The 12,409-nt window shown below is 45.8% G+C and overlaps 2 protein-coding genes across 2 annotated transcripts; both read left to right on the forward strand.

Annotated features, from left to right (window-relative positions):
- The first annotated feature begins 177 nt into the window (after positions 1-177).
- On the forward strand, positions 178-7,615 carry dbnla (drebrin-like a). The gene is made up of 15 exons (XM_081702924.1): positions 178-657; positions 1,988-2,043; positions 2,319-2,431; positions 4,268-4,342; positions 4,466-4,612; positions 4,726-4,803; positions 4,895-5,046; positions 5,212-5,266; positions 5,545-5,616; positions 5,702-5,810; positions 6,054-6,191; positions 6,352-6,414; positions 6,545-6,624; positions 6,771-6,858; positions 6,950-7,615. Exons 1-15 carry the CDS (start codon positions 581-583, stop codon positions 7,084-7,086), a joined length of 1,440 nt encoding a protein of 479 aa, XP_081559050.1. The 5' UTR covers positions 178-580; the 3' UTR covers positions 7,087-7,615.
- Positions 7,616-9,521: 1,906 nt separating this feature from the next.
- Positions 9,522-11,245, forward strand: cox5ba (cytochrome c oxidase subunit 5Ba). Its single transcript, XM_027028838.3, has 4 exons — positions 9,522-9,678; positions 10,552-10,622; positions 10,740-10,839; positions 10,954-11,245. Exons 1-4 carry the CDS (start codon positions 9,585-9,587, stop codon positions 11,064-11,066), a joined length of 378 nt encoding a protein of 125 aa, XP_026884639.1. The 5' UTR covers positions 9,522-9,584; the 3' UTR covers positions 11,067-11,245.
- The last annotated feature ends 1,164 nt before the right edge of the window (positions 11,246-12,409 follow it).

Genomic DNA, 12,409 nt, shown 5'->3' on the forward strand with positions numbered 1-12,409 from the left:
ATCTACAATTTACACTTCGCCCGAGACTGTGGGCCGTCCTCGTGCCTTTCATCAGAGCTTAATTCCAGTTATTCCGGTTTTTAAAACGGAATGAAATGCGCGAGGCATATTTACACCTCAAAATGTGCAGTTTCATTTCTGCGATAAGTCTTTAAAATGTAGCATGACGGGTCAGACTCGTTTGGCAAGTGTTGCGCTGCCAGGCTTTGGTGAAGGTGTTCTGCTGAATCAGCAGCTGTTGTGATCTGGACCTGCTAGTGTGCTGAGGGCTTTGATGGGCATCTTGATTAATGTAGTCACCGAGCAGTTATCGACGCCACATCCTCACCTAGTTTGATCGTTCCTGTTGTTTTCCTCACACTCGTTTTCTGTTCATGGCCAGCTGAGGTGTCCTTTAAGAAAGGTGGCCTTCCCTGTTTCAGAGTCAGCAAACTCGCCGAGCCTGATCTGTGTCAGTAGTTGTGCCATTGGCCCGATGGTTGACCAGCTGATCTGAGATCCAGAAGCGTCGTGACAGGTCTGTGATTAAATCTACCGCACCTCTCTGGAGATTATATGATCAGGGCTCTTCCGCAGCGTTATGGCAGTAAACCTGAGTAAAAACGGCGCGGCGCTGACAGCTGCGTACGACGAGGTGGTGAAAGGAAGCACAAACTGGTAAGACCCCTGACACCTTTATCACACCTTCATTACACCGCCCGTCCCGCTTCAGTTCCACTTTACTACTGCGTTGGGGAGAAAACTCTACAGATGCATCACTGTTGCCGTTGGAACATCGTACAGGTTTCTACACATGTGCAGTTAGTTCGGCGTAATTAAGACGTTTTTCTATCCCAGACATGAAGCTTCACCTGTGTGTTCTTCCGTTTGGAGCACATCTACCTGACACACACCTGGAGCTCCGCACCTCCACGGAGCGCACAGAATGATTCAGTTATAGAGCCCGTGTGGATGTGTTAAACCTTTTACTAGTAACTGGAGAAAATCTCTATTAAAACCAAGTTTTCAAATAAACTTGAGAATGAATGCGAATTTCACAGACGTAACAATTCCTGACGGTAGAGATGACAGGTGGTCTGTTTAAACGGAGCCTCGCGAGCTGTTCACCTGTTGCGTTAAAATGAGTGTGAATGTCACTTTTAAAGCCGCTGGACCTGCCAGCTCAGCTCGGGGTTTCAGGCGAGGTCCTGGTTCTGGTTTGGTCTGCGCACTGGCATCTGTCCGCAGTACTAATACTGACTTCACGCTACACAAGGTTTTGCCACGATTTTCCGCTCGCTGACAGATTTTCGAGGCTCCAGATCGGAGCAAATCGCCGTTCGTTCGGGGCTCGAAAATGGGTTCTCGTAAAATATCTAGAATGTTAAATATCTGGACCCGTAAGTGAGTCCTGTAGTGACCGTGTGTGTGTGTGTGTGTGTGTGTGTGTGTGTGTGTGTGTGTGTGTGTGTGTGTGTGTGTGTGAAGAAGACTATAGGTGAGTAACTCTGTAGTAAGAGATGTAGAGCTATGAGATATTCAACACTGATGGTGTTGATGAAGGACCTCTGTCTGAAATGTGCTGTTTCTCTGGAAACACACACACACACACACACACACTTCATATTTTTCATATTTTAATGATTTTAATGCAACAGGCAAATGTGTGTGTGTGTGTGTGTGTGTGTGTGTGTGTGTGTGTGTGTGTGTGTGTGTGTGTGTGTATATATATATATATATATATATATATATATATATATATATATATATATATATATATATATATATAGCCAGAACACTTCAAGATTCCTGGGTTTGTTTTCATCTGGTGCATCCAGTCTCACCAAGTGACATCACCTGTGTACAGGTGCATACAGGTCTGAAAATCTACATGAAGTGGTCCGACGCATGCCATTGGATCTCTGCTTGTATCCACGGCTGAGAGGCATGTCGGGGTGTGTGTCTCTAGTAAACGTCTAAGTCTATTTCTTTGAAACTCTTATCGTAGGGCTTTGTTCACATATGAAGGAAACAGCGATAACATCCGAGTGGCAGCTAAAGGAGGTGAGTGAATGAATCGGGTCTGCTGGGTATAGCTGGGTACTGGTATTTATGGGGTATTACTGGGTGTACTGGATGATACTGGGGTTGGGTTAGCCATTTTAGTTCCATTTTTTAGTTATTTCAAGCATTTGTGTGGATTTGAACACATTTTGAATTAAGTCCTTTACATTGCTTAGCATTTGTTCACTCGTGTGTTGGATGTGTGAAGCTGCACAGAGTTGATAACCCCCTGTGACAGTAGAGCAGGTGACACTGTTTGCAACAATCTTTCTCAGATGGAGGTCTGGAGGAGATGACGCAAGAGCTAAACAATGGCAAAGTGATGTACGCTTTCTGCCGCGTGCAGGAGCCCAGCTCTGGGGTGCCCAAGTTTGTTCTCATCAACTGGGTATGTGTACAGTGGTCCAGTGACTGTGTGAGTGTACAGTAGTCCAGTGTGTGTGTGTGAGTGTACAGTAGTCCTGTGCGTGTGTGAGTGTACAGTGGTCCAGTGACTGTGTGAGTGTACAGTGGTCCAGTGTGTGTGTGTGTGAGTGTACAGTGGTCCAGTGACTGTGTGAGTGTACAGTGGTCCAGTGTGTGTGTGTGAGTGTACAGTGGTCCAGTGTGTGTGTGTGTGAGTGTACAGTGGTCCTGTGCGTGTGTGAGTGTACAGTGGTCCAGTGACTGTGTGAGTGTACAGTGGTCCAGTGTGTGTTTGTGTGTGAGTGTACAGTGGTCCAGTGTGTATGAGTGTACAGTAGTCCAGTGACTGTGTGAGTGTACAGTAGTCCAGTGTGTGTGTGTGAGTGTACAGTAGTCCAGTGTGTGTGTGAGTGTACAGTGGTCCAGTGTCTGTGTGAGTGTACAGTAGTCCAGTGTGTGTGTACGTGTACAGTAGTCCAGTGTGTGTGTGAGTGTACAGTAGTCCAGTGTGTGTGTGTGAGTGTACCGTGGTCCAGTGTGTGTGTGAGTGTACCGTGGTCCAGGGTGTGTGTGAGTGTACAGTAGTCCAGTGACTGTGTGAGTGTACAGTAGTCCAGTGTGTGTGTGTGAGTGTACAGTAGTCCAGTGTGTGTGTACGTGTACAGTAGTCCAGTGTGTGTGTGAGTGTACAGTAGTCCAGTGTGTGTGTGTGAGTGTACCGTGGTCCAGTGTGTGTGTGAGTGTACCGTGGTCCAGTGTGTGTGTGAGTGTACAGTAGTCCAGTGACTGTGTGAGTGTACAGTAGTCCAGTGTGTGTGTGAGTGTACGGTAGTCCAGTGACTGTGTGAGTGTACAGTAGTCCAGTGACTGTGTACGTGTACAGCGGTCCAGTGTGTGTGTGAGTGTACAGTGGTCCAGTGTCTGTGTGAGTGTACAGTAGTCCAGTGTGTGTGTACATGTACAGTAGTCCAGTGTGTGTGTACATGTACAGTAGTCCAGTGACTGTGTGAGTGTACAGTAGTCCAGTGTGTGTGTGAGTGTACAGTAGTCCAGTGACTGTGTGAGTGTACAGTAGTCCAGTGACTGTGTACGTGTACAGCGGTCCAGTGTGTGTGTGAGTGTACAGTGGTCCAGTGTCTGTGTGAGTGTACAGTAGTCCAGTGTGTGTGTACATGTACAGTAGTCCAGTGTGTGTGTACGTGTACAGTAGTCCAGTGACTGTGTGAGTGTACAGTAGTCTAGTGTGTGTGAGTGTACAGTGGTCCAGTGTGTGAGTGAGTGTACAGCGGTCCAGTGTGTGTGAGTGTACAGCGGTCCAGTGACTGCGTGAGTGTACAGCGGTCCAGTGTCTGTGTGAGTGTACAGTGGTCCAGTGACTGTGTACATGTACAGTGGTCCAGTGTCTGTGTGAGTGTACAGTAGTCCAGTGTCTGTGTACGTGTACAGTGGTCCAGTGTCTGTGTTCATGTACAGTGGTCCAGTGTCTTTGTGAGTGTACAGCAGTCCAGTGTCTGTGTTCGTGTACAGTGGTCCAGTGTCTTTGTGAGTGTACAGTGGTCCAGTGTCTGTGTGAGTGTACAGTGGTCCAGTGTGAGAGTAGGTGGATGGAGGAAGTACTGAAAAAACAAACAAACATTAAACCACATCTTCACTTTGCATACGGTGTTGGAGTGAGCCTCAACTCAACAAAAACCTCAGTGTGTTTGTATGGGTGTTTTGAACCTTTTGTGCTGTTTAGCCATGTAGTTCACATTTAGCCGTGTAGTTCACGTTTAGCTGTGTAGTTCACGTGTGCCTCTGTGCTGGTCTTTACGTCTAGACTGGCGAGGGAGTCAAGGTTGTCAGGAAAGGAATGTGTGCCAATCATGTCCAATCGATGTCCAATTTTCTGAGGGTAAGATTTCAATTCTCACTTTGTAAATATAAAAGAAAACAGTAACCCAGTGAAACTCCGATGCACTTTGGGCTGCATGATTGTATTGTGAGGTGTCTTGGATCAGGTTGTGTGTTATTTCAGGGAGCACACGTGACCATCAACGCGCGTTCTGAGGATGATGTGGAACCAGATGTCATCATGGACAGAGTGGCCAAGGCTGCTGGTGTCAACTACAACTTCCACAAGGAGTCCAACCGCTTTAGTGACACAGGACCTTGTGGCTCTGTGGTAAGGGCCATGTGCTTTACACACACACACACACACACACACACACACACACACACAGATCAGCAGGTACGATGCGTATGGTTCTTATTGTAACGTTGGTGTTGTCTCTGTAGGGGTCATTGCACCAGAAGACCAGTGCTATCCAGGAGATTCAAAGCACCAATAAGGACGACTTTTGGGCACAGCTGGAGGTGAGGGAACCCTGCTAGTGAGCGGGTCAGTGCAGGTAGTTGCTAGGATCCGCTTTATTCCACCACCTTTTCTCCCCAACACCCAATTCAGCGGGAGGAGCAGAGCCGGCGCCGGCAGGAGCGCAACAGGGCGGAGCATGAGAGGAAGAGGGAGGAGGAGGAGAGGCAGGCGCAGGATGCCAGAGAAGCAGCTGAGAGAGAACGACGACAGAAGGAGAGAGCCAATCAGATCGACCAGCAGAGGTGACTGACATGAGAACCAGGGACCAATCAACATCCTGGCACACCTGCCTCACACTTGTCTGATTGTTTAGTAATTGCAGACTAGTTCTGTGGCTGTGCAGAAGTGGGTCTTGGTTGTACCAGTCAGCTCTGATCTGACCTGACTGGCTTCTTCTCGTTTCTCAGACTGTATGAGACCAAACAAGAGGCTGCAAGCAGAGAGACAGAGAGTCAGGAAAGGGTAAGAGCAGAGCCCACAACCAATGGATCACATCCAGGTGTCGGGAATCAAGAGTTGATTCCCCACAGTGAAGTTGATTCATTTCTGTTCTGCCTGCCCGGCAGGCATGGGGGACAGTGCTTGTAGAATTGTAGAATTGACATGATTCCTTTGATCCTCAACACTTGGACTGTAGAATCAACACCAGACTCTAATAAACCTGTAACTGAACAGTGCTGCCATTCGCTCCGTAGCGCATACGATCGCAATCTGAACGCCTCCCATGTGTTGATCCACAGAAGCAGGAGCTGCACCAGTCAGACACTCAGAGGGCAGGAATGCGGAGATCCCAGTCTGTCCAGATGGCTCATGTGAGTAGATACCTGTAGGGCTTGTTTAGTGAGCACGGGGGGTCAGAGAGGCCATCCAAGTCATACAAAGGGACCGTGTGTCCAGGAGGCAGCAGCCATCATCTCACAGCGTAAAGTGAATCCCAGAGACGTGTTCAGACAGAGGGAGAGAAGCCTCGACACCAACAGAACGCCAACCACTGGATCTCAACCAGGCAAGAACAGTTCAACTGTCAGTGTGAAAAGAGAACATCTGTACTATCTGTGTAAGAGAGAACAGGTATACTGTCAGTGTGAAAAGAGCTGTACTGTCAGTGCGAAAAGAGAACAGCTGTACTGTCAGTATGAAAAGAGAACAGCTTTACTATCAGTATGAAAAGAGAACAGCTGTATTGTCAGTGTGAAAAGAGAACCACTTACTACCTGTAGAACTAACTGCACTTACTCTGTTTCTCCAGGACGTCTGAAAAGTCAGTTTATCACTCAGCACTCAATCTGCAGTGAGGGACCTACCTGGGAGATATCCCAGCATTCCTCTGCAGCAGAGTCTGTTCCTACTAAACCAGCTCCTACTGAAACTACTCTTGCCAAAGCAGGTACTGTACCCCTGGCTACAGCAGTCCAGTAGTTTCCTCATTTCTACAGCAGGATCTAGGTGAACAGACACATGTCCTTATCAGTACATGAGAACATGGTAGTGTGGGTATGATATTCTCCAGTGTTTAACTAAACTGTATTTCATGTGACCTTTTCCAGAGCCAGATCATGATTATTCATTCACACACCAGCAAGCTGTAGAATCAGATGAGGTGTGGCAAGGTATGTTTAATTACATGATCCGTGATCTGATCAGCATATGGTTTATGATAACAGACATGGACTACTGTATCTGTGCTGTCTAACATCAGTGTTTGCTTCTCCATGTTGTATTTGGAATATGGTGACGAAGACTCTGAGGAAGAAGAGCCTGCAAAGAACATCTACGAGGCAGCCTCTTCAAATCAACATTTCTTTGAAAATTTTAAACCAGTAAGGTCTTCTGACATAACTACATTATAATAAAAACAGGTTTATTATGACGTGGCTACATTATAATAAAAACTTTCATAATAACAGAATCAGAGCGATATTCAGCAGTCTCACTAGGTGGGCTGATGGTACTGATGATGTCACAGGTGGAGGACTACCAGATACCGGTCACTGATGAGGTCGCTGGATCAGAGGAGAACATCTGTGCCAGGGCACTTTATGATTACCAGGCTTGTGAGTGGCCTACAGTCACTTGACAATAAACCCAGTTTTTAATGCATTTTAAAGCTAAAACCTAAAGCTAAAGTGTTTTTTTTCCCCCTAGGTGATGACACAGAGATCACCTTTGACCCAGATGACATCATCAGTGGCATAGAGATGATTGATGATGGCTGGTGGCGAGGCTACGGCCCTGACGGCCATTATGGGATGTTTCCAGCCAATTATGTGGAGTTGCTCTAAACCTGTACTGTCCTAATCCTCCACGCCTGTCCTAATCCTCCATGCCTGTCCTAATCCTCCACGCCTGTCCTAATCCTCCATGCCTGTCCTAATCCTCCACGCCTGTCCTAACCCTCTCATCTGTCCTAACCCTCCATGCCTGTCCTAATCCTCCATGCCTGTCCTAACCCTCTCACCTGTCCTAACCCTCCATGCCTGTCCTAATCCTCCACGCCTGTCCTAACCCTTTCACCTGTCCTAACCCTCCACGCCTGTCCTAACCCTCTCACCTGTCCTAACCCTCCACGCCTATCCTAACCCTCCACGCCTGTCCTAACCCTCTCACCTGTCCTAATCCTCCACGCCTGTCCTAATCCTCCACGCCTGTCCTAACCCTTTCATCTGTCCTAACCCTCTCATCTGTCCTAACCCTCTCACTTGTTCCAGATTCTGTTACAAGCTCTTTCAGTGTACTTATGAGTCTTGTTAGGGTTAGAATATAATTTTATTTCTGGTCATACAAATATATAAAATAAACCATTTAAATACTGTAATTGCATTGGTTCTTCAAAATCGACCTTCATATGTTCAATAGTAGTGGGAATGTCTGTGACTGTTTTTATTAGACAATCTAGACCTGTTTGAAAAAGGCTGTGATCTTAATCACTCTACTCAGGTGCTTATTGCATGTAGAACTGATAAAAACACTGCACACCAGTCCTACAGGCTTACAATGCTCCAGGTTTGAATAAAACTCAAATTTAGAGTCTTGTTTGACAATTAGTAAAACCATGAACACCAAGATATTGATTTCTTGGAAAAACTGTTCAAAGTATGTCTGGCAGATGCAGATTAAAAGCACAGTTGGGGGACAAGTGGACATGGGTACCTGGCCTGTCCAACAGAAGGACTGCTCAAATCACAGATTAATGAAACCAAAAAAAGTGTCCACAGTGTAGAAAAGACTTCAGAAAACAGGACTGATGGGTCAGTACTCAGAACAGGATTAAGAGATTTGGACTAAGAGACAGAACCGGCCTGCTGCAGAGTTTAAAAAGGCACTGTGCACTGATGAATCTAGAGGTGAGATCATCGATTCATCACAAGATGTTTATAAATCATTGAACTAGTGGGAAAATGAATACACAATATAAGTAGTGTAAAGATTCAAAAGTAAATCACTGGGGTTAAAACACTGGAGGGTAAAGCACTGGAGGGTAAAGCACTGGGGGTAAAACACTGGAGGGTAAAGAACGATGGTAAAACGGGTAAAGCACTGGAGGGTAAAGAACTGGAGGGTAAAACACTGGAGGGTAAAGCACTGGGGGTAAAACACTGGAGGGTAAAGCACTGGTGGGTAAAACACTGGAGGGTAAAGCACTGGAGGGTAAAACACTGGAGGGTAAAGAACTGAAGGATAAAATACTGGAGGATAAAGCACTGGTGGGTAAAACACTGGAGGGTAAAGAACTGGAGGGTAAAACACTGGAGGGTAAATCACTGGAGGAAAACACTGGAGGGTAAAGCACTGGTGGGTAAAACACTGGAGGGTAAAGCACTGGTGGGTAAAACACTGGAGGGTAAAACACTGGAGGGTAAAGAACTGGAGGGTAAAACATAGGAGGGTAAAACACTGGAGGGTAAAGCACTGGTGGGTAAAATACTGGAGGGTAAAACACTGGAGGGTAAAGAACTGGAGGGTAAAACAGGAGAGTAAAGAACTGGAGTGTAAAGCACTGGAGGGTAAAGCACTGGTGGGTAAAATACTGGAGGGTAAAACATAGGAGAGTAAAGAACTGGAGTGTAAAACACGGGCGGGGGGGTAAAGCACTGGGGGTGGTAAAGCACTGGAGGGTAAAACACTCGGGGGTAAAGCACTGGAAGGTAAAACACTAGAGCTCTCAAGAGTGAAACATCAGGTCTGTTGGGAATCTCTAGTATCCCAGTAAACCTGGAAATCTAAGAACATCTGACAGAGCTGCTTGAAAATGAAAGACAATTAAGGAAAATTTAAATTGGAGGCTTACAAAATCCCCATTTGAACTTTGAGTGTATTTTGGATGAACTGGATAGAAAGCTCGATGGTCAAAGGTCAGTGTTCAGGGTTTGGCAGCCAACTAGAGCAGGTCATTGGTGAAAACTTCTAAAAAAACAATGTACTTAGATTGCCCAGATTTTGGTCTCTTGTGAAAATTGTTGTAATAACTTTAAAATATGCCGAATATTTAGCTTGCTTTTGCCACTTAATATTTTTGTCACATAATAAACATTTATTTGCCATGTTGGTCGTTTTTTGTTAGCAGCAAAACACTGTAATCAAACATAAAAGGAGGTTTCTCAGGGTGTGTGTGGTTGTTTTCACACGTTAGACTTCCGTCTTAACGGGTATAGGTGCCACGCGCGTGACGCACGTCCGAGCCAACGGTAGGGGCGGATATGAACCTGACGTCAGTGATGTGCGACATTGCGCTATATTGACGTCATCAGCCCGACTCCAGCGATTTGGGACAGAAGGAGAAATGGCAGCAAGGTTACTAGTGAGAGTCGCCCGCGCCGCGGCGGGCTGGCGGGCTCCGCCCGGGGCTGCGCTCGTACGGGGCATGGCGACTGGAGGTGCGCGCTCCTTCTGTTTCAGTCAACGTGTGCTGGGCGTCTTTAAGCGTCTTTAAGCGTCTTTAAGCGTCTTTAAATCTTCGTGTGACTTTAGGCCAAGGGCAGTGGGGCTGTAGCGCACTTCCTCCTGGCTGCTAAACCAGCACTTATTTGTCTTTGATGTTAACGCATGTTTGTTATTCCTGGCTAAAACCGAAGCTTCCGCCAGTTTCTAGCGTGCAGTGTTTGCAGCCTCGTTAGCTGTTTGGCTAGGTCATTTAGTGAGCTAGCCGGTGCTTTAGTGGCGAGGAGGAAGGCACGCTTACGGTTAAGTGGCTTTCGGGGATTGAACACTTGTGTCGTGTGTGTGTGTGTGTGTGTGTGTGTGTGTGTGTGTGTGTGTGTGTGTGTGTGTGTGTGTGTGTGTGTGTGAGATATAATGTAGGGGTTCCCTCCTTGTGTGTGTGTTATAATGTAGGGGTTCCCTCCTTGTGTGTGTGTGTTATAATGTAGGGGTTCCCTCCTTGTGTGTGTGTGTTATAATGTAGGGGTTCCCTCCTTGTGTGTGTGTGTTATAATGTAGGGGTTCCCTCCTTGTGTGTGTGTGTTATAATGTAGGGGTTCCCTCCTTGTGTGTGTGTGTTATAATGTAGGGGTTCCCTCCTTGTGTGTGTGTGTTATAATGTAGGGGTTCCCTCCTTGTGTGTGTGTGTTATAATGTAGGGGTTCCCTCCTTGTGTGTGTGTGTTATAATGTAGGGGTTCCCTCCTTGTGTGTGTGTGTGTGTGATAATGTAGGGATTCCTTCCTTGTGTGTGTTATCATGTAGGGATTCCTTCCTTGTGTGTGTTATCATGTAGGGATTCCTTCCTTGTGTGTCTGTTTTCTAATGTAGGGATTCCCTCCGACGAACAGCAGGCCACGGGGCTGGAGAAGGTCATCATGCGCTCCATGAAGGAAGGCACGGTGTGTAGCTGCCCGTCCTGCGGACATAGTGGCTTTATACTGACCTCATTGTTTGAGAATTTCTTTGGAATTATGCAACTAGTCTGACCGGTTGAGTTCATGTTCGGAATTTTTCAGGATCCTTACAACCTTCAGAAGCCCAAGATGTATGCTGGTACAAAGGAGGAGCCCCATATCGTCCCCTCCATCAACAACAAAAGACTTGTGGGTTGTATCTGTAAGTATTTCAGTTAGCAGTGCTTCGGTTGGTTGTGCTCTGTCTATTTTGACCTGCCTGTCATCTCTGTACATGGTGTAAAATGTTGTGGCTGCATGTTTGGTTGTGTGGAAGGTGAGGAGGACAACACGACCATTGTGTGGTTCTGGCTTCACGAGGGAGGCGCACAGCGATGCCCGTCCTGTGGTGCTCACTACAAGCTGGTGCATCACGACATGCCTCACTGAGAGTCTTGCGTCAGATGTTGAATTCCAGTAACTTTAAACCTCATATGCTTTTTCATGTGTGTAATAATTGAGATTTCAGTCCTCTTGCCATGAGACCCATCATACTTTTGCAATTCCACAAGCAGCAGTTTACATGAACACATGGACCAGTTGCTCCTAATAAATTACATAAACCTTAATGTGTTTTGTAGTTTTGGTGTTTGGTTCTGTATTTTAAATTGAACTGTGATGTGGGTAAGGTAGCATAGAATACTGATCTGCAGGTTTCAATAATGACGGCTGTCCACTTTTCCTGGACAAGTAAACATTTAATCAATAATAAAATGCAAGCAGCTATGTTTACATCTTCATATGTATGTTACGTTTTTGAGCAACATTGCGCACTTTGGTACAAACTGGCCTGTTGGGCTCATTTCAGAGCTCTCAGTGCAGTGTTACTCAAAATTGAATTAACTGACCTTGCCATAGTTGAAACGGTCAAGGTTGTTTGGTATTAGACTAAAGATCTAGGCCAGCTGGAATGCCTTTAATTATTCATTACATGTATACACACACTCTCAGTACAATAGAATGTTTGTCTTCACACATCCCAGCTTCTTTGCCAGCTGAGATCAGCGCACAACCTCAGCCACTACAGCATTGTCAACACAGTCTAGGTGTTTTCACAGAGACTAAAAATGATCAATACAAGTGTCCTTGTGGTGGTTATCACTTCAGAGTATTTCATCTGCTGGTCTGATACTCAGCAGTCACCACATGTGTCTGAAGCCCAACATGAAAACTAGCATTTCTAGCAGCACAGTCGCCAACTCATACAAGCAGTCTGAGAAAATAACTGAACTAATTTAACCTCTGTTCCTGGCCAAAACATTGAGCCAGGTTCAAAGTTCACATCTCTGCTACTAAAATGTATTTTTAGTTTTGTGTTGTTTTTTTTTTTTTTTACACAAAATTATATTTCACTTGCCATTTATTTTCCTTTAAATCCAGGGCATGGCCCTGCACAATACATAGTAAGATAAATATTGTTTATCTAAACGTTTTAGATGAAAATTTTGTATCCTACTGCTAGCTGTCATCTTGGTGCTTGATCTCATATTTTATTAAGAACATAATTTACTAAATTTCAAAAAGGCTTGAACGAGAAGTGGAGTATAGGGACATCAGACCAAGTCCTGCAGTGCTGCAACCAAATCGCCAAAACAGGCTTAAAATCGGCAAAATCGCCTGGCCGGTGGTGATGACCACAAAACAAAAAAAAAACGCAAAAACCAAAGGCGGGAATACGTGCGTGTAGTCTGAGCATATGTGCGTATAGGTCGTACATACATGCGTTTAGTCTG

The sequence above is a fragment of the Electrophorus electricus genome, chromosome 19, assembly GCF_041902795.1.
Source record: "Electrophorus electricus isolate QZ-2024a chromosome 19, ASM4190279v1, whole genome shotgun sequence".
Lineage (NCBI taxonomy): Eukaryota > Metazoa > Chordata > Actinopteri > Gymnotiformes > Gymnotidae > Electrophorus > Electrophorus electricus.

What these genes read in the sequence shown, in the direction of transcription:
- dbnla (XM_081702924.1), top strand. Translation starts at nt 581, where the DNA reads ATGGCAGTAAACCTGAGTAAAAACGGCGCGGCGCTGACAGCTGCGTAC. An exon ending in ATCAGATGAGGTGTGGCAAG is followed by an intron (nt 6,415 to 6,544) that starts GTATGTTTAATT and finishes ATGGTGACGAAG; the next exon opens with ACTCTGAGGAAGAAGAGCCT. An exon ending in TCTTTGAAAATTTTAAACCA is followed by an intron (nt 6,625 to 6,770) that starts GTAAGGTCTTCT and finishes ATGATGTCACAG; the next exon opens with GTGGAGGACTACCAGATACC.
- cox5ba (XM_027028838.3), top strand. Translation starts at nt 9,585, where the DNA reads ATGGCAGCAAGGTTACTAGTGAGAGTCGCCCGCGCCGCGGCGGGCTGG. An exon ending in ACGGGGCATGGCGACTGGAG is followed by an intron (nt 9,679 to 10,551) that starts GTGCGCGCTCCT and finishes TTTCTAATGTAG; the next exon opens with GGATTCCCTCCGACGAACAG. An exon ending in GCTCCATGAAGGAAGGCACG is followed by an intron (nt 10,623 to 10,739) that starts GTGTGTAGCTGC and finishes GGAATTTTTCAG; the next exon opens with GATCCTTACAACCTTCAGAA.